This window comes from Podarcis gaigeae, assembly GCF_964106915.1.
Source record: "Podarcis gaigeae genome assembly, chromosome: 2".
Classification (NCBI taxonomy): Eukaryota; Metazoa; Chordata; class Lepidosauria; order Squamata; family Lacertidae; genus Podarcis; species Podarcis gaigeae.
Genome location: NC_139679.1, coordinates 31,938,577 through 31,959,071, shown reverse-complemented (window position 1 = coordinate 31,959,071; position 20,495 = coordinate 31,938,577). Strand labels below are relative to the sequence as shown.

The following is a 20,495-nucleotide window of genomic DNA, read 5'->3' as shown; positions in this document are numbered from 1 at the left end:
ATTTACTCCAAAAGGGCCACTGTGGAATCTGGGGAGTAAAATACCACAAAATACCCACTTCTGTCATAGGCCTTTGAGAGCCTGCTCCATCCCTGGGAGCTTGATAGCAACATGGCAGACACTTCAGGATTGAAGGACCAGTCAGTCTCATGTGCTGCCAGGCTGAGAGAGGCCGAGTTCTACCCATGCATAGGCTGAGAAGACAGGTCAGTCCTACTTGGGGCTGGGGTGGTGTCACAAGTTTCATGGGAGAGATTAGAAGGGAGCTCCTGCCATGGTATGACTTTGCTAGGAGCAGCTCTGCACTCTCACCACAAGGGTTGTTATGAGACCTCACAACAGCTGTTCATGGAGAAGATGTGTGCAGGATGCTGAGGGCACACAGCTTGAGAAACATAGGGAACTATCTTATACCAAGTCGGACCACTGGTTCATCAACCTCAGTATTGTCTACTCTGACTGGCAGCGGCTGTGCAGGATTTCAGACATGGGTCTCTCTTAGCTGCAGCCAGAGCTGGACCAAGGTGTTTTGCTGTCAGAGGAGAAGGGCACGGTAGATCAGCCAGTTGTACTGGCAATTGAATCCACCACGGGTGACATGAAAACCTCCTACACAACTGAGATAGCAAGCCTGCTTGTTGGGAAGGGAGGGGCATAGAAATGGTCCTGATGCAACAGAGTGGAATAACTGGGGGGTTCCAGGGAGTGCTGTTGTTGTTCCCCAGCATCTGCCACCTGAGGCCATTGCCACACTCTGTCTAATGGTAGAGGTGGCCCTGGCCCTATCTGGGTATATCAGGGATTGAATCTGGAACCTTTTGCATACAAAGAATATGCTCTGTCCTTTCCTTTGGGATCAAATGTTATTTGATCCCACCAATTAAGGATGTTGGAAAATTCCAATGGAATAAGAAGTGGAAATTGTTGCAGTTTGCATGCTTGTTTGTGGTCAGCAACAGAGATCAGTCAAGCAAATAGTCAATACGCTTTCACAATGTCATTGGTTTTCTTAAGTCCGCAGACTTACAAAATGTAGCTGTTTTTTTTTTAATTGCTTCTGACGTATCCTTTACGTTGAAACAAATTTAGGTAACTTACATAATTTATGCTAAAAACCGGACAGCAAGGTGAATAACGTATTTGGCAGGAACCAAAATGCAGTGGAACAGAAACAGTGATGCCCGCGACAGGGAATGGAATGGAAATGGCAGCACTGGCTCTGCCTGTAGCAGGTACTCAGAGTTCTCCGGGGACACTTGTCAGCGTGCTTAGCGAAAGAGGTTGCGGGCAGTGAGAGGAATGGACTCACCCCAAACATTTGCCGCAGGTCAGGGTCCCGGAAGCGGAAAGGGATATTGGAAACGTGTAACCGTTTGGGCTGCTGCTTGTCAGAACCACACTCTGGTGGGTGTAGCGTCTGGTTGTCTGTCTGTGCCGCTTCATCTGTGTGCTGGGGGTGAAGGGGAAAATTAAAGAGAGATTCCACTGTGATCTCACCACTCTTTTGTGCTTGCTTAAGACCATCACTGCCCCTTGCAAAAGCTGGCTGCAGATATATGGGCCGCCTGCAGGAGTGCTAAGTGCTGGGAGTTAGGCTTTGCATGTGGCCATTGGGTTTTGAGTACGTGGTGATATGAACTCAGTAGGTGATGGATGGGGAGAGGGTGCAGCTGCAAACCTTTAACAGCATACACAGATCAGTGGCATATGCAGATAGTTAAGACTGTGAGCTGCTCAGACCTCACCATTCACAGATTCCCTATCTGGCTTCAGGCCTTAACCTTCCCAACTGCAGAATGGGAATAATGACACTGGCCTACCTTAGAGGGTGTTCTTAGGGGTTCTGATCGTTATTACGTTTGTGTTCATGAGAGAGCAGGATAAAGATTGGTGCCTCCACAACGGTGGGCAGGGACAAACAAAGCGGTCCTGGCTTGACCCCTCTGGGCTTGCATGTGGGTCTGCATGTGTGCAGCCATGTGGGGAGGCAGAGCTCACTCTCCCCGCTGCGCGGTGGCAAGCAGCCAGCCTGGCACTCAGGGGCGGAGGAGCGGCTGGGAACTGCTCACTCAGCGCTTCCTCACTGAGCTGCATTACAACCACATCATTGGCACGATGGGATTGGCAAGCAGCCAAGCAGGTAGATTACAAGTGATTAGGGACACAAGGGGAGCCAGGAAACTTAAGCACTGAGCCACAAATGCCCACGGGGCAGCTGGGGCACTGGCATTGCCTCTGTGAACTTGCCTCCTGCTGCACAAGCCCTCAGCTCTATTTCAGGCCCAATTCGCCATCCCTTGTTGTCTCTTATGCCAGATAAGCCAGGAGAAGGGTGAGGGGTTTTGATCTGCTGCTTTAGCCCACCTGCTTGCCTATAATGCTGCCCCTTGGTCTCGAACCAGGATGTTCTGCCTCCCTCCATTTTTTGAGTGGAGACCTCTCCTTGGGCTTTCCAGCTGAGTTTGCACATGGACGGCAGAGCAACCTGGCTTCATACCTGCATCCTTGCAGATAGAACCACCCTCCCCCTTCCCTACCTGACTGCAGGCTTCCTTGAACTGGCCTGAGAACCCACTCTGCAGGCCCTTTCCGGGCCAGGGCTGGTCCCCTTTCACAGGTTCTCTTTCAAGCACCAAGTGACTTACCGGTACTGTTTGTGTGCCCGCTATGGATTGCGTGCTGGCGTCGGTGCCCGGCTGTTCGGTGTGGCTCTGTGCTGGCGTGTAGAGAGTCAAGGCATGCTCAGGTACTGTGCTCTGCCCCGAGTAGTCCTGTGCTGGGTGTGGGTGTGGTGGAGGAGCGTATTCTGCAGGGATGCCATTCTGCGGGGGTGGTGGGTACGTTGCTGGGGGGTAGGGCTGGGCCATTGCGTCAGGCGGAGCCGTGGCGTCCTGGTTGCCCTGCAGAGACATAATAAAGAGAGAAACGTGTTGACTCATTGCCTGGAGCTTCATGAGGGGCCATGAGCATTTTCTATGGTCAGGTCCATGGTCCCCTCTTCCCCTCCCAAATGGCTGATACAAGTCCATCCAATGATTCATCGGAGTTGCAGCAATCTTCCCCTCAGTGCAAGGCTGTATAACTGAAGGTGTCTCCTACATGCCACAGTCAGTGATGTGTTGAACCAATAAATAAATAAATCCAAATTCTGCATCATGAAAACGAGGGGGGCAGGGAAGGGAGTGATGCAAATCGTTAACATCTGCAGGTGTGCACAAATGTATCCTTGCTTTCAGTTAATTTAATTGAAAGTTTTTGACACTGGGAGAATTAAAAGGAGAAATGCGCATGACAAATGAAGGCAGGTCAGGTATTTTATAACCTTCTTGTCAAATGACCCATTTTGTATGCCTCTTTATTTTAATGTAGTCTCCTTTGATTTTGTTGCTATGTTCATAGTATAATTGTACCACAGAATCATAGAATTGTGGAGTTGGAAGCGACCACGAGGTCTTCTAGTTCAACCTTCTACAGTGCAGGAATCTTTTTGCCAAAATTGGGACTTGAACCCACAACCTTGAGATTAAGAGTCTCATGCTCTATTAACTGAGCTCTTTGCTTTTAGCTGAGGTTCAGTACACTACATCAATATATTTTCTTATGAGTTTATGGAATAGAAATGAGACAACAACAATAAGGGTCGGGAAGCAAAGTTAAAAAGTTGTAAACTACAAATAGCTACATGCTAATCCAGGGTAGGAAATCTATGACTCCCATCATCCCTAATCTCTGGCCATGATGGCTGCAGCTGATGGGGGCCAATGTCCAGAGGGCCACAGATTCCTCACCCTTGTCCTAATCCTTATAATGCCTGCCAAGCTACTCCCCGACACTGAGAAGGTTTTCTCTCTCTCTCTGGTTTACTTTCTAAGCTTAGGCTAGAAACCTCCAAATTTCTAAAAATAATAGCTGATCGAAACTAGATTCCAGGTTTTCTTCTGGCTATGCTGCAAACACAAGACATGGATACCTGGCCATGGAGTACCACTAGTTTTTGTCCACATGCTTCCTTCTGGCATTTCAGTTTCCCGGAATATATAAATATTCATATGTGTGGGTGTGTAGATAGATAGACAGACAGACAGACAGACAGACAGACAGACAGACAGACATACATATAGATAGATGCACATATGTATATGGGTAATTGTGTGATACACACATATATTTAGATAATTGTGAAAAACAATATTTGCTTCTCTGCATTAACAACTCTCTTGACCAAAGTGCAGCCATCTTTTGACACATTAAGCTGCAAGGTTCAAAGATTATGCTTCAAAACTGAGGCTCTCAAGTGCATCCATGTGTACACATAACCATTGGACCATGATGCCAGCTAGTTCCGTAGGTGTTCTGGCAGGCAGAATGGTACAGGAAAATGTGTACATTTCAGCTGTCTCCCCTCTCCAAGCTTCCAGCAGGAATCAACACAGCAAGCCAGATTTCAAAATCGCTAGATTTGTCACTATTGTGGGATGTTAGCATCCAGAATGCATAGGTAAAGGGTAAATTGAAAGAGCTGTAGAACTCTATGACCTTCATACACTCTGTGGCAGTTATGGCAGTTGGTACAGTTATGGCAGTTGGTTGAAACATCTGAACAGTTAGAGCAGCAGTTATGTTGTGTTGTGCTGCTGTCTACCTCAGAGTATGTCAGCCTGTAAATGTTAGTCAGTCTTAGATAAAAATCTAGGTAAGATGTTTCAGCAACTTATGTATCATCTACCTGCATTGTATATATTTAGCCGGCAATGACAAGTACATTAAGTAAAAGTTATTTGTTCTTTAAACTTTAAAAGAGAGTGTCTTGTGTAGGGGAGGGGAGAGAATGAAAGGGTCAAACGACCCAGGGCTGCCTTCTGATAACCCCGCAAATGGGAACACAAGTCTAATTCTCACAATTATCACACTTGAAATGGACCTGAAAACCACACCTGAAAAGGATGTGGGCTTTTTTTTCCAAGACAGTGTACAAACAACAAGCGAAGCATACCTGCTTGGATCAGTTTGCCAGATACTGAGTCAAAAGTGGAGAGGGGGGAAAAACGACTTACAAATGGACAGGCAACTACCTACAGTTGCTTCCATGCCAGAGCCCTTTAGCACTGCTGAGGCATTGGTTTTCTGTAATTCATTGGAAGTAGAATTAAAACAGAGGTTCCACACAGCACTTAATACAGCATTATATTATAAGCAATGCCCTTCTTCATGGTCTATCCCCCCACCTCCATAATGTTTACAATGTTACTAAGTCCTGCACATGGCCGGACTAATGAGGAAGAGCCTCCCTTAATTGCTCCAGCATCTGCTACTATACAGAGAAATATGCTGGTGTAACTGGCTCCTACATCAAGGGTGCAGAACCCCAGGACTGGGGAACAAATGAGGGCTTCCAGGGCTTTAGCCAGCCCTCAGGACTCTACCTAGGCCCCTCCCCACCCCACAGGTCACATAACTCACCAGCCCTGCTCTGTTCTCAAATGCTTTTGCCTGGCTGGAAGATTATCCATAAGGATGTGCAACCCTCAAAGGAAAGCAGACTCCAACAATGCCTTAGATCCATAGCAGGAAATCTGACATGGCAGGCAGAAAGGAATGGCCAGCACAGGATGGTTAAAGCTTGCAGAGATGTCTCCTACATACTTCCACTTGACCTCTCTCAGGGATAGAGAAGAAAGGATAAGTAAAACTGTCCATCATTTGGAGAATAGGTGGTCCCCCACTCAAACATACCAGGGACACACATGGCCACAATATCACTTCACTGATTTCAGAGTTGCAAGCTATGGCAGCAGTAGGGACCAGTCAGGGACTGGATGGATGCAGAAGAATGGTGGGAGGAACCAGCTGGGGAACCCCCAAGGAAAGAAGGTTCAAGACCTGGGTATTGGTAGTGGGACAACAATGAGTGATCAGAAGGAGAAAAGGGAGAAGACTGGGAAGAGGTGGTGTTGGGAGCTGAAGAGGTAACAGTGCTTAGTGAGCGGGGAGAGTCTGTGGCAGAGAGAATCCCAGAATCAGAAGCTGAAGAGGAGGAGGGAGGCAGAGATGGGTTAGGCTTGTGAAGAGGCATGGGTGTCTCTCTCTCTCCTGCTATGACAACATACCCTCCTCCTTAGCCTCCCAGAACCAGGAGAGGCATGAAACAGGAGGTTCAAAGGCAAGCACATAGGTATAGTCTCTGATTGCTTGGAAGAAACCCTGGAGAGGAGGAGACTTGGGTGACTGTGGGGAGGCGGGAACCTTTAGTCTTGGCAACTGCTTCAAGGAAGCAAGACCTGATGGAGATGAGTTGCTGTGCTCATTAGGCCTGACACTCCTGTGTAGATCTTGTTTTGCTAATAAAGCGTTAACTCACTTGGTGTAATTTACTGCTGGTCGCTCTTGTCAGGATCATCTGGCTCCTCCTGGACCTGGTTAACATGGCAGACCTCCCTATTTGGCTCACAAGGCCAAATCAACCAAGCCTCTCCCATCTGCCTGACAACATATGGCACTGGGGTGGTGGTGGTGGGCAGGTAAAGATGCAGCTGAGCCCAAAGACAGTTTGCAGGCATTGCCTGTCAGGTGATGGGCAGCACCTGCAAAGCACTGTGCACACCATTTTCCAACACCCAATGATGAGCTGATCATCAACACTTTGCAGTCTGCTCCTTTGTCTGCATAATTTGATTTCATTGTGACATCTGGTGACTGACAGGTGGGCGGCTCTGCCCATGTATCAAACATGGCCCGCCAGACATATCCAGCTACCCACAGCTGTTATTCATGTGGAAGCAGCATGAAACACCTTCTGCCTTGTAGCTGTGCCACATGGCAGCCACAAAGTGTCCACCAGCTTGCTACTGGATCTCTCGCACTGCGTGGAAGGTCAGCTTCCATGCCACGCCAGCCATTAGGTGATCCTAAAAAATGTCTGGAGAATGGTGTGATTACATTGTCAATGCTAAGGGAGCAACCCACACAATGAAGTGGTCTACGCAATTGCCATGTTCAGCAGCTACTAATGCTACCATACACACAAACACACACTCCTCCTAGACACAATCGTGCACAGAGTTCTCTCCCTTGCTCAAAAACACACTGTTTCACACCTCACTGCTCTCTTCTCCCCCACCTCCCATTCGACACCACGTCCCCTGCCTTGTGCTGACAAACAGCCACAAGCCCCTCTGCTAGGAGCCCAAGTTCTGCTCTCAGATGCTTTATAGCCCTCACACAGCAGTGCCTCTCTCTCTCTCTCCGTTTCTCTCTCCCGGGATGAAATACATCTGCAGCTCCTGGAGCCGAGACAGGCTCTTTAATTGTGTGTGTGGTTAATTTATGACAAGGCAAGATCACAGTGGGACAGGCTTGGACAGGCAAGCTTTCCTTGCTTGAACAGAGAAACCTTTCCACCCCATGCCCTGTCTCAAGGCTGCCCTGTTCCTAACCACATCAAAGGATGCTGCAAGGCCCTCTTCACCTGGGACATGGTGGCTGGCACAAAAAGTACACAGGGAACAACCATTTTTGAATCAGCAAATTACTCAAGGGTTACTCTGCTTCTTCCTGTACCAAGTCAGCACTCAATCATCTTGGGGGAATGGGGAGAAAGGGAGACATGCATCTGTTTTACTGGTACTACAGCATCTTAGGACGTATCATGCCAAACACGTTGTTTACTGGAGAGGAAACAGGCAATCAGGCTCAAGCTGTTACAGAAAGTAGTGATCAGACCCAGGGATCTCAGGAGTTAGGAGTCTCTGTTGGGGCAAAAATAGGTTATAGAAATTGTCTTCAAAATGTGTGTATGTGCGTGGAAGTCCTTGTCATGGTCTGGGATTCTGACTCACCTCAGAGTCAAATGAGAACTCTGACCTGGATGATTAGGCCCCGAAAGCGCTCCATTAGGCAGTTTCCAACAGAAGCTTCTGCAGAGGAGGAACCCTAACAGATAGGCCTCCATCCCCTGGTTCAAAAGAAGGCAGCTCTGCCCCTTCTTCAGATGACTCCCCACACCTGAACTACCAGCAGTTCACAATGACTCTTCTTTTCAACTTCTGGGACCAGAAGAGATTCTCCAACCACACAGGAGTGCACAACTGTATGACAGGACACAATCTCTTTAACTCCAAGCAGGTTCCATCCAAGGAGGCAGGGCTTCACACAGGCCTTACCCTCAGTTACTGGCCAGTGCTAGAGCAACACTCCCATCTTCACAATGAGTCCAAGATTCATCCTCATTAGGAAACTCTACTGGAAGCTCTCCATGCTTCTGATTCTTAGCATTTCTAACACATCTCACCACACCTGACAATAGACTCTGGCTGAAGACAGGATACTAAATTATGCTTAAGAAACCTACCCTGCCAAATGTGGCACCCTCTAGTTGAGGAGGTTAAGTTTTGCATGCACTCGCTTGCCCTAACTTGGCAACAGAAATTATGCATCTTGGGCTAATTTACATAGCATGCTTGATTTGTGCATGTAATACACTTTGCATAGATACATAAGCAGGAGGAATACTTAAGATGTTTCTTTAAAAAAGCTCAGCTGGAAAAGTACTGAGTGATAGTAATGGTTATGAAGCTATGATCGTGTTTGTGCTACAATCCAATTTCTGGTGTGTAAATGGCATTGCCATTGTGACTGTGGGAAATGGAGTCCTATGACTGCACCGTGCTTTGTTTCCCAGAGGCAGTAGTTGGGCACCTCTGCCATTTACCTCTCCTAGATTGCTGGAATCCTTATCCAGACTTAGTCTCATCCTATGCCATCAGCAAAAACGATTCCTACCCAGCAAAAACACAGTAGATGTCACATTGTTTTTTTATCTGCAGTCATTGGGTTAGAAAGCAGTGCTTTAAAAAGTAAAAGAATGCTGAGATATCTAGATTCCCCTATGAAGATTTTCAAAATCTTGTATATATTAGGTTTTTATCTAGCCACTTCCACAGGGAGATAAGAAGATCCCAGATGGATCTGTCCAGGGCAAAGGTCTGTCCAGCCCAGCATAACAATGGCCAACCAGATGCTGATTAGTAACACACAACTGGGACCTGAGTACAGCAATACTCTCTGCTGCTGTGGTTTCCAGCAACTGGAATTCAAATGCACACTCTAAGAGTGGAGGTAGAACGTCCCCATCATGGCTAGTAGCCATTTATAGCCTTGCCCTTCATAAACATGTCTCTTTTCCCCCCTAAGCCATTCAAGTTAGTGGTCATCACTACATGTTTTGGGAACAAACTTCAGAATTTAATACCCAAAGGACCTGGGAAGAAAACAACACCAACAAGTTCATGAGACCCACAGAGCAGTTACTGAAAACATTGGGACAGCTGGGTCTCCAGTACAATATGTTGACAGCCAGAAGTCTGCAATTCTTCTGCTTAGTGTATGTGTGGGGTTTTGTATCAGTGTCACTTGGCTAACCAAGCTCTTACATAGTCCTTCAGCCTGCACTGCCCTTCCAGGTTCTACTGGAGAATTGAGATCCTTAGAAGCAGCAGCCCTCAGGACTTAAGCCTGCCACTCAGTCCCTGTTAACTCTTATTGGACCTGTTGCCTGAAATTGTGCACAGACTCGGTGGCATCTGAGGTCTTTGGGTGTGTGTGTGTGAAGATGCTGGTCCCTTTGTGAGCTCCAGCACAGAGGCTGCACTTACTGAAGTGTGCCTGGTTCTGTGGTCCCAGGGTTTTTTTTTTCAGCTGGAACTCAGTCTACACACCTCTCAGGTGGGCATCATTGCCATTATAAGAGAACAAGGGAAGCATTCATGGTGAGTTCCAGCACCCTTTTTCCTAGAAAAATAGCACTGTGAGGTCTTATATTTAGAGGGACTCTGGTGGTTGGACTCAGCCTCAGTTTTGTGTCAGGGCACAGAACCAGAGACTATTAAGGCTATGCTTCTGGTTTAATCAATTCCATTAACTCCTCTCCCTCTGAATCAGGAACCAAAGCCACTACTGGATGTTCTGCATATATCATTTTTGTTGTTGTCCCAAATAAAGGTAAAAGTTAAAAGTAAAGGACCCCTGGACAGTTGAGTCCAGTCAAAGGTGATTATGGGGTGGTGGCGGCGCTCATCTCGTTTCAGGCCAAGGGAGCTGGCATTTATCCACAGACAGCTTTCCAGGTCATGTGGCCAGCATGACTAAATTGCTTCCGGTGCAATGGAACACTGTGACGGAAACCAGAGGGCATAAAAATGCCGTTTACCTTCCTGCCGCAGCAGTACCTATTTATCTACTTGCACTGGTATGCTTTTAAACTGCTAGGTTGGCAGAAGCTGGGATAGGGCAATGGGAGCTCACCCCATAGAGTGGATTCAAATTGCCAACCTGATCGGCAAACTGAAGAGGCTCAGTGGTTTAGACCACAGATCATTTTCTTGGTTTGTGATTTTCAGACTCCTCTGGCATTCTTAGTATTTTGCCACCCCAGGCAGCCTCTTGGGTAATGCCTACTGGGTTGAGTGTGGATGTAAAGAGACTACAATAAATTACGTGGGCCTGTATGTATGTATAAGGAAACTGCTTGTATTTAACATGGTTAGAAATTAGTAAAATGTGCTTGTTTTCTCACAGAGAAGCTAAACATTTTTCTGGAAGAAGTTGCATGTATGCATTTGGTGTTTGCTTAGAATATTTTCTTGGTCATTTTAAAGATATTACTCCATGGTGAGCAGGATTTGGGGTCATATAATGGTATTAACAGTACGTTAAAAATAGTGGTCTTACATAATGCCCTCATTTGTCACCACTGGAATGAAGGTATTTGGTGACCCATGGTATTCTTCCCTCTGCAGGAAACAAAGGCCACAGATTATGGGTTCCTCTGCCTTTAGTGGTACATGAAACACAGTCAACAGTTTCAATAAGAAACTGCCAATTATAGGCAGACCTTCACAACTGCCCCTAGCTAGAGATACGCTACATTCCAGGAAAAAGGAGTATAAGTTCTGACTCACATGTAGAAACAAACAAAAAAAAACCTGAATGTTGGGTCACTTGTGAGGAACAGTAGGTGCTCTGCAATTTTCCATAGCTGCATCATCAGCAAGCCATTGTTCAGCAACATCCTCAACAAAAGGATAATGCAATATCTAATGTAAAAGTTGGCAGCTTCTTCAGCCCATCAGCTCACTTCCCTACTAACTCTCACTTAGCTGGGCCAAAGGAGTCAAATTAGGTATGTCCACTGTGGATTTCCAACATTTGAAGACTTTCTCCACCTACTTAATGTATTGCAGAGATACCAAAATTCTGTTGCATCATGCTTCATGTGAAATGGGCGAGAGTAAAAAGGTTTGTAGCACCAGTATGCTGATTACTGTGGGCTGGGAAGAACACAGTGCAGGCCTGAGAGGACTTCACAAATCACAATGAAGGTCCATGCAGGAGGCAATAAAAATACAGCTCCATGGGCTGCTATGTTACCCATTCCTGACCTTAAAAAACATGAAATAAGCTATGAGCACAAAACTGATTTCCTCCTTGCCACATCTTCACAATACAGGCTCTCATCACTAAGCTCATACATACCAAAAAAGGGTGAAGTATTTGCCAGCTCTACTGATTTTAAAAATGACAGGCGAGAGACATCCAGGGTTGAGCCTTAAATTGCCATGGAACAGGATTCAAGAGATAAATGCATGATTTACAATTCTTGATAATGTGTCCCAATAATACATTCCATCTTAAAACCTACAGAAGTTTTCAAAACTTGGGTCACCAAATAAATGGCAGAATGAGAAGTAATGTGAAGCAGCCTGAAGTCCAAAAACAAAATAAAACAATATTGCAATGAAATAATATTTTAATACACCTTAAATTTATTTACCTGGGACTCATCATGAAGTTTCTGACTTCATATAGCAGAAAGCTCCATGCAGGTTTTATGAAATGAAGAAACCACCAACTAAATCAATTTTCACAAGAAAGCTGTCACCAATACATTTTTCCACCATCTTCCTGCTTATTTGTGGTATGAAATGCTGAGAGATACTTTAAATTAAGACCATGTTTAAAAACAACAACATGCCACCAGTCCATGACATTGCTGTATTTACAGGCTGGGCAACAATTTCTCCAGGTACCTGGAACTTCAACATCAACATGCAACTTAATCATATAATGGGAAACAGAGTCAGTTTCTAGTTTTATCATTGGTAAGGCAGCCCATAGTTCTTATACATAAATAAAAACTTAGGCCCAAACAACATGTTGCAAGGTACTGTTTCGGTGCTGTCAACCCACATCTCCCAACACGTTTCCCTAAATGAAGAATACATGGTACGAAGTAAGAAAATTTGTATTTCTCCTCCTCCTGCAGGTTAAAGCCAAGCAAAACAAAAGGAAGGTGAACATTAAGGCAATTATATAATATCATATTTCCCACAGCTATACATTACTGGAGGGACATGGGGAGAGGGGAGACATAAGCCTTAATTTAAACACAAATCATGCCTACATTTCCTTATTAACCTGGTGAAATGATGCTCAGATCACTGGAACTAGCTCTTACAATACAAAACAGAAATCAAGCTTTGAAGGAAGCTGAACAATCACAGATCACCCAGTCTTCCCAAGAATTACATAACTAGTATTCTGCCAGACAACAGTACAGGTTGCAACATTAAGATAACCTTTGCCAAATATTAAATAATATATTAAACTCAAGTTCTTGACAATATCACTTCATGCTGCAGGTAGGATGAGATTCTATTTCTGAATGCTCTCCATATATAAAGCTTCATGCTGATATTATACTGGAACATCTGTAAACTAGAACAACAGAAAGGCTAGATTCTAACTATATCTACATCTGATATGCTAAATTACTACAGGGAGCATTATTTTTTTACATGGGGACCCAAGCTGTACAGCCCAAAATTATACTGTCACATTCTACACCTCTCATTTACTATGAAGTGGAGGTTAAAAGTGAGAGGCACAAAACTTTCTAAACCCTCAAAGAAGCAGTGTGACATGCAATAAGAGACAGGAGGCTGCAACACTACAGACACTTACCTGGAAGTAAGTCCCATTAAACTGAATGGGACTTGCTTCTGAGCAGATGTGGAGAGGAATGCACTGCAAGAGTTCAGCGTCCCAAACGTGGGAAAGCATGGCCACATTAAAAAATAATCCAAAATTAACCGAAATAAATGAGAAGAAAAATGTGCTGAGTTATGAAAGAGAAGAAAGCCAGTGTTTTGTGCAGTGTGCACATGCCACCTCGCATGCCGACTCAACAATGGACTGTGCTGAACAAGAGAACAGGAATGGGTACCTCAACAATGGAATCTGAGGACTCCCTCCTCAAATGATGCGGGATAGCTACAACTATCTCCCACTTCTTGCCAGCCAAGCTAGTGATCTGCACTTCCCATAGATTTTGGTAACGCTTGCATATTGTTACTGTGCAAAACCAAGTTTCTTAGAATAAAACATGAACTGAATTGCATTCTGAACCGTCACTGCTTTCCTGCCGCAGTTTCTAGTCTGTGCTCTTCAGCAGATGCCTCTGTTCATGAGGTGCTTCCTCTCGCCACTCCACAGAAAAAAGTGCTTCTGCCATATGAACTGATAAAGGGTCTATCAGATCAACTTTTAATATAAATATCACACACACACAAGCCCTGCTGAGCACTATAATGTACTGAAATTAGCATAGACAGTACAGTCTACAGTGTGGTGATAGCCTGGAATTAGAAGCAATTGTGTAAAACAGGAGATGTCTCTTAAAATAATAGACACCTGACAATCATAATCAATGGCTTCTGCTGAGACATTCACTTTTTCAATGCTGCCTCACCAAGAGAAGGGCTCATTTTGCCCCAGTTACAAGTCGAGGTTCCCAGATAGTAAAGAAGGGGTGGGGAGGAAAAATTCCAGCAGGAATGGAGAAACCAGGGCAGCATCTACCCCACTGTGTGCACTTCTCTGCCTCTCACTGTACCCACCCGCACCACATCTTCCAGCGATGGCTTGCCATTGCCAGTCTACCTGTGGAGTGTGTGGGAGTCTTTCTAGATGTAAAGCAGATGGGGCAGCAGGGGGTGGGAGAGCGGATGGTTGGTGGGAGGGATGCCAGAGGGGACAGGGAAATGTACAGAGAATACAAAACAAGTGCCACACTTGCCGTCTCCTGATGTTGCAGATTCTAATCTCTCTTCCCTGCAACATCCCTGATAATCTCCATTATTAATTTGACCTGTTTCAGCACTCATCATCTTGAAGATGATTTCTTTCAGGGCCCATTAGGTTCACCTGATCTCCAGAGTGTCTCTCTGTGACACATCTGCCCAAGATCTATAGCGCCAAGTGACAAATCTCTTGGTAGTAGAGACATAAGGACATTATCATGATGTGTGTGCTCGTGTATGTGCTGGTGCATCTGCAAGAGAGAATGTGCAGGGTGCCAGGAATGAGTTAAACAACTCCCTAAAGAATTTTCTTGCTTTGTTCCTCATTTCCTCCCTCACACACACTCCAATTAGGGATGAGAGCCTGCTGGGATCCGCTCAAGTAGGAAATCCTTTTCACATATCGGATCCCATCCCATCACCCTCCCAGGATGCACATGATGCTTCCCATCCTCTGCTTTGCACAAACTATTGCTTCAGCCAACAGTCTCAGCCCACCCATTCTCCTTTGAACCTATTTCCTCCCACTGCTCTCCCATGGTTTATGCCAGGGGTAGGCAACCTAAGGCCCATGGGCCACAAGCAGCCCACGGGGGTTGTTTAACCAGCCCACAAGCCACCCCCGAACCGAGCCACTGGCTCAGAGAGTCCCCATGCGCTGTGCTAAACCAGCACAGCATGCTGCGGGAACTCGCTTCTGCAGTGCAGACGCTGGAAATTGTGTCTGTTCAGACGCCGGAAATCCAGCCCATGGAGGGATCTCCACTGCAGTGAACTGGCCCAGGAGAGGTACACCTTGCCGACCCCTGGTTTATGCTGTAATGAAAATGGGTGTGCTGGGGGCAGGAGGTGGGGAGTAGAAGGGCACAGTAACTTTCACAACACGGTGGTTCAGTGTACGGCCAGTGTGATAAAAGACAGGAATGCTTCTCAGACAGTGTCAAGTCTTACTCACTGAATCTTAAGAGGAAAATATTTATTAGGGGCAGCTTAGAGACAGTGGTGGGACCTTCAACTACAACATGCTTCCAGTCTCCAGAGCAAGGTCCATAGATAGGCAGAAACTTATTTATGTATACATACATTTCTGAGCCACTAAATCAAAAGTAGGGGGAAGAGAGAAAAATAATCTCAAAGCGGTGGGTTGCCTCTAATAAAGTTGTCCAGTTAGTTCAAGGGCTTCTGCCTGCACAGTGGGGCTTCCTCTTCCCACACACTCCCTTGCCCCCCACCCCCAAATCAGCTCTGGAGAGGTGGAACTCTTTCCCTAACAGATCTGAGGTCTGTGTGTGCGCGCAGGTAGAGGAGAGGAAGAGGAAGTCCCACTGTGCAGATAGAAGCCCTTGCACTAACAGGACAACTTGGTTGGGTACAATGCACTGTATGTAAAAGCAACATCAAATAAAAAGGAAAGACATAGAAACACAAAGATCAGAAGAACATAAAACTGGATCGTATGGTAGGGGAAGATGGCATAAATAAAAATGTTTCTGGCTGGTGTCTAATACCAGACATAGAGGATGCCTGCCTAATAAACAAAGACAACAAATTCCACAGTATTGATGTGACTAGGCTAAATGGCCCATTGCTTGTTGCTGCCAGGCAGACACCATAAGGAACAGTTAACAACACTATCAAAGAGCAGGCAGGAATCTATGGAGAAAGGCAGTTATTCAAGTAGGCTGGTCCTAAGTTGTTTACGGCTTTATTCACTAAGACCTTAATTTTTTCCTGCTTTCTCCAAGTTAGGAATTGATGCATTTTACCAGGTAGTGATGTGCTTTAAAAGGTACAGCCAAAATTTTACCCCACCCCCACAACCTGCAGTGTGAAAGAGATACATTCAAGAATTCCACCACCTCATTCTGTGTATGGTCTACAAATGCAAGGATAATGAGGTGATGTTTTGGGTTCCTTCAGGAGACCATTAAAAAAACACCCACCCACAGGAGTTTCATACTTGAAGCTTGAATTAGCACAGGGCGTTCCACCACCTTAGGCTTCGACCGCCTCATTCTGCGGCACGTGTAGGCCAGACCTTTTAGACGGGCTCTTTCAGTCTCCCGGACCTCATTTTTCATACACTGAATCTGGCCTAACCAAACCAAAAGCAGCTGCTGCTTTTGTGCCCCCAGATGCAGGACCTAGAAGTTCAACAGCAGGCTGGCATGACAGCATGATAGGAGGGGAGCAAAGCAGCTGACAATATCAACACAAATATAACCAGGTGTTCGGGTCACAGCCACCCTGTATGTTTAACACACATTTAAGACTACCTCACAGAGCTGCAATTCATAGAATCATAGTATCATAGAAATGTAGAGTTGGAAGGGATCTGGAGGGTCATCTAGCTCAACTCCCTGCAACACAATTCCCAGCACCTTTAGCAAACTACAGTTCCCAGGATTCTTTGTGGGAAAGCCAAGTGCTTTACAGGTGTGGCATGGATGTGACTTAGGCTAGGAATTTAGGAGACCTGGCTCATGTGCTCCTCCTCCCAGCCCCTCCTTCATTTCTGCTTTCTCCAGCAAGACTTCTGCAGTGTACAAAATAAACATTCTTCTGCAGGTGAATCAGGTGCAAATGAGATGCGGAAAATATCCAGCACCATATGGAAGACATACAATTGCAAGCAGACACATACCACTTGCAGTGGCGCATTTCACTTTCCATTTGGATGCATGCCTTAAGAAACAAGGACGAGACTCTGAGCTGAGAACGCCACTTGATCCTGCCCCTCGAGGGAATCTACCTGAAGCCCAGCCTGCTGCTCGCTCCGACATCTGTCTGTTCTCTGGTTCCTGATGCACCTAGAGCTTGCCATTCTGCTCTGGATGCTTCTGCAGAGCCTGGCCCACGCTGCCTTGCCTGCCTCATTGGCAAGGCTCAGAGTTGGATCTAATCTTGCACTGATTAAATGTCCCTCATTAACGAGCTTCTTTAATTAATGGAGTTTTTGGGCTTGCTTGGCTTGCTCTCTCCCTGCCGTTCTCTGCCGCCTCAGCACAAACATGGGGCCATTCCCTTTCGAGTCATTTAGTGAGTGGGGCCAGTTCCTGCCGACACCGCACTTTGCTGATGGCGCCTGTCGCCTCACGCCTGATGACTCCATTTTTAACATTTCTCCCCCTTTTATTTTTTCATTTTTTGGGGAAAGCAATGACCTTAAATCTCAGTGAAGTCAAACCTTCACAGAACAGATACCGAGATAGTGTCCAGATCTACATGGGCAACTGTATCTTGCGAGTGCTGAGACTTGAGCCACCATCTTCCTAAACCCTAAGTCACTCTCTGTTGCAATATCAGAGGGCAAGGGGAATCTTCCGCTGTGCTGTCTCCTTCTCCACTTCCACAGGAAGAAAATGTGACATCATTTCCTGTTTGGGAGCCCTTACTTTGCTTTTCCTCAGCCTGTAAGGAAGCACTATGGTTGGCCCACAACACTTGTGGGCAAACCTTTTGACTTGGTAGTCACCCATGGTATGGAAACTGTATGGGGGAGGGTGAGACCAACTCTTGGTGCCACCTACCAGCTGACCCAGGGTGGCTTCCAACCTGGATGATTAGCCCTCAAATGGCCCAAGACACAAGTGACTAAATCTGCAGCAGTGGCAGCTACCACAATCTCCACCACTTACACTCCACTGTCAGGACAACAAAGCAGAAGTTTATTTCCCAAGTGAGACCCAGCTGGTCTGATGCACACACCATGCCTTTGTGACTTGCCAGTCTAGGATTGTAAGATGATAGCAGGAAGGCTGATGAGGAGACAGTTCAACTTCTTCACCCACTAAAATGAGGGCCAGGAGAAAGTTGGGAGGAGGAGGAGGAAGACTGGGAGATGCTCAAACGCCAGAGGAGTCTGTGGCTCGCACAACTTTGGCTAGAGTAATCTCTTAGTCCAACCTTACCAGAGTTGTTATTGTTAGAATGAGGTTAAAAAATCTGCAAAACATATTGTTAGCTAAAAGGTGACAAATAACTTACTCTACCTCTAAAACCCACTTGCTGTACCAATCTAATTCCCCGACCCAGGATTGAAATTTTCAGGCATCCTGCAACCTCACCCCCTACTGAAAATAGTCTAAGAATATGTAACTGAACAGGGTGCATTTCATTCCCTTAGCCTCCATCTTCTTTTCCTTCATTTGTGGCCTCCTTCTGTGCTGAATGTACGGTTGCAGTCTCCTTTCGGCTGCCCCTTTCTCACATTACTTTGTAAAGCTCTATGCATTGACACACTATGACAACAACTACAATAACAGCAGCGATAAACTTTAAGATGTGTTACATCCACTCAGCTCAGCATACATGTACTGCCCAGAGATGGGCGCACAAGCCCCAGCCTGGAGAACAGAGAAGTCGCACGTGCCGAGTCAGTTTCAGGGGCCACTCAAGCATAACTGGAAAGTCATGCCTTCCTGATGCATGACTCAATGCAAAGCCAGGTCCCTAAATGCAAAGCCAGGTCCAAGTATAAAGGATTCCAAGCAGGCAAGAAGAACTTACCTGTGCAGTATCTCATATGGCTACTGTCTCATCTAAACTAGTCCCCCCCCCCCCCCCGGTGCTAAGTGCTTAATGCTAGAACCGCAGTCCAGCATCTGCCCAGGCTATGAATTCGTAGCATGCTAAGAGGCAACTCAGTATAAATAAGATGCTGGGTTCATGAAGAACTGCATGGGTTTGCTCACCTGAATTAAACCAGGCGTACGTTGAATCAAAGAAGTGGGGGCACCTCACATTCTGCAAATCAGAAGAACACTGCCTCAATCTTCTGTCCTGCTCTCCATGGATGTCACCACGACAAATTCAGCTAATTCTCCAGGAGCAACACAAGTGCCAACACCACCAACTGCTTACTCAACAATAACATACTGCACAGATGCCAATATTTAATGTACTGGCACACACAAGCAAAGAGACAATAGCACACATATCTTGTAGTGATCTGGATGTCCGTAACAAGATGGCGAAGGGGCAGGCACTGCAAAGGAAGCTGCCCTGTGCATTATAGGACTTTTTGCTAGCATGGGGGTGGGGGTGGAAGGAGGTGGGGGTGGTAGAGGTCCTGAAAGCCTGTGCCTCTCCATAATACCATGGTGGTATCAGGGGTTTCATGCATGCATTGTAAGTCTCTGTCTGTGTTTCCTGGGACTGTGCCAGAGAAAAGCTGGCTGCCAGATAAAACTATGCTCAGAGTGTTATGTTCCCAGCACAAAAGCTATTAAGCAGCAGAGCTTGGTCCAAGAGACCCATCCCCCTCCAAATCTCTCCCCCCCCCCCCTCAGCTACTTCACTTGTGCTCATCTCAGCACATCATTCAGACAGTGGAAGGCCTATGATAAAAGGCTACCCATTTCCCACGGACTTCTTCTGGGGAGCTCTAGGGGGTAAAAGTTCTAACTAGAAATGCCCCACATTTCAGGTATAAGAACCCTGGATGCTGCAATCATAAACAGGAACACATGGATACATTTAGGCAACTTATTATCGTGACCTATTTCTTAAAAATGCAACTTTATATAATGCGCCCCCCTGGGTTACTACCTCTTCCAAGAGCACCCTTCCCTGCCGCTCATTTGCAAATTAATTCCTCCACCCGCTCGCTGCACCTGGCATTGGGGACCAGGCCATGATGCAAGTGGGACTCGGCTCTGGGTGTCTTGCATGCTGCCTTCTCCTCCAGTTTGGCCTCCTTTTCACACTAATGCCTGTCGCCAGGAAGCTGAGGTTGCGCTGGGGAAGCAACTGCCTCCCTGAGAAGGAACTGACGGCTCCTGCCATCATTCAGCAAAGCACTGACCTGTGAATATTTCATTACCCTAAACACTGCACCATCCATACAAAGTAGGCAGCCTGGCCGGTGGGAACAAGCACTAGTCACATTGACAGGGGAAAGGGGAGGGGTGTCCAATGGGGTTGGAGCTGGTTGCAAAAATGGGCTTCCCAGAAAGAGCCTATGGTGGATAGTTGCCATGTCCCCAGGGAGAATGATGAAAGCAACCCTGTTCCCTCTTATGCTGTTCAACTCATTCTTCTTTTGCAGGGCCACAGGTAAAAGGCAAGGTGTTGAAATTCCACGGTGGGCTCATTGTCACTGTGAAATACGCACTGGTCGTGGGCAGCCACAGTACCCCACCCCCAGCTATTTGTTTCATGGGAGGATGTAGCCATCCCTGCTGCCACAAAGAGGCTGATCTCTCTGCCAACATCTCTGCTTGAGCGCAGCATGACTTCTCAATATGACCCCCTGGAGGAATGGCTATGAGACAAGGCAGGCAGAGTCTAGGGACCTGTTATCTGTACCACTAGGGGATCAATTCATGACATACAGCATAAAATTTTCATTTATTGGCC

The 20,495-nt window shown here is 46.4% G+C and overlaps 1 protein-coding gene across 13 annotated transcripts in view; it reads right to left on the bottom strand.

Moving 5' to 3' along the window:
* RBFOX3 (RNA binding fox-1 homolog 3) overlaps positions 1–20,495 on the bottom strand; it is a 219,572-nt gene that overhangs the window by 13,576 nt on the left and 185,501 nt on the right. For 4 of the 13 annotated variants that reach the window (XM_083727695.1, XM_083727687.1, XM_083727692.1 and 1 more), the window contains 2 exons: positions 2,646–2,900; positions 1,310–1,450 (listed from right to left, as the gene is read on the bottom strand). In XM_083727695.1, coding sequence (XP_083583821.1) covers positions 1,310–1,450; positions 2,646–2,867 — 363 coding nt within the window. In that variant the 5' untranslated portion in view covers positions 2,868–2,900. Of the gene's footprint in view, positions 1–1,309; positions 1,451–2,645; positions 3,943–3,970; positions 4,130–4,162; positions 4,513–4,993; positions 5,213–5,460; positions 6,190–20,495 lie in introns of those variants that run through there. The other 9 variants (XM_083727690.1, XM_083727694.1, XM_083727689.1 and 6 more) reach the window with 8 other exon arrangements.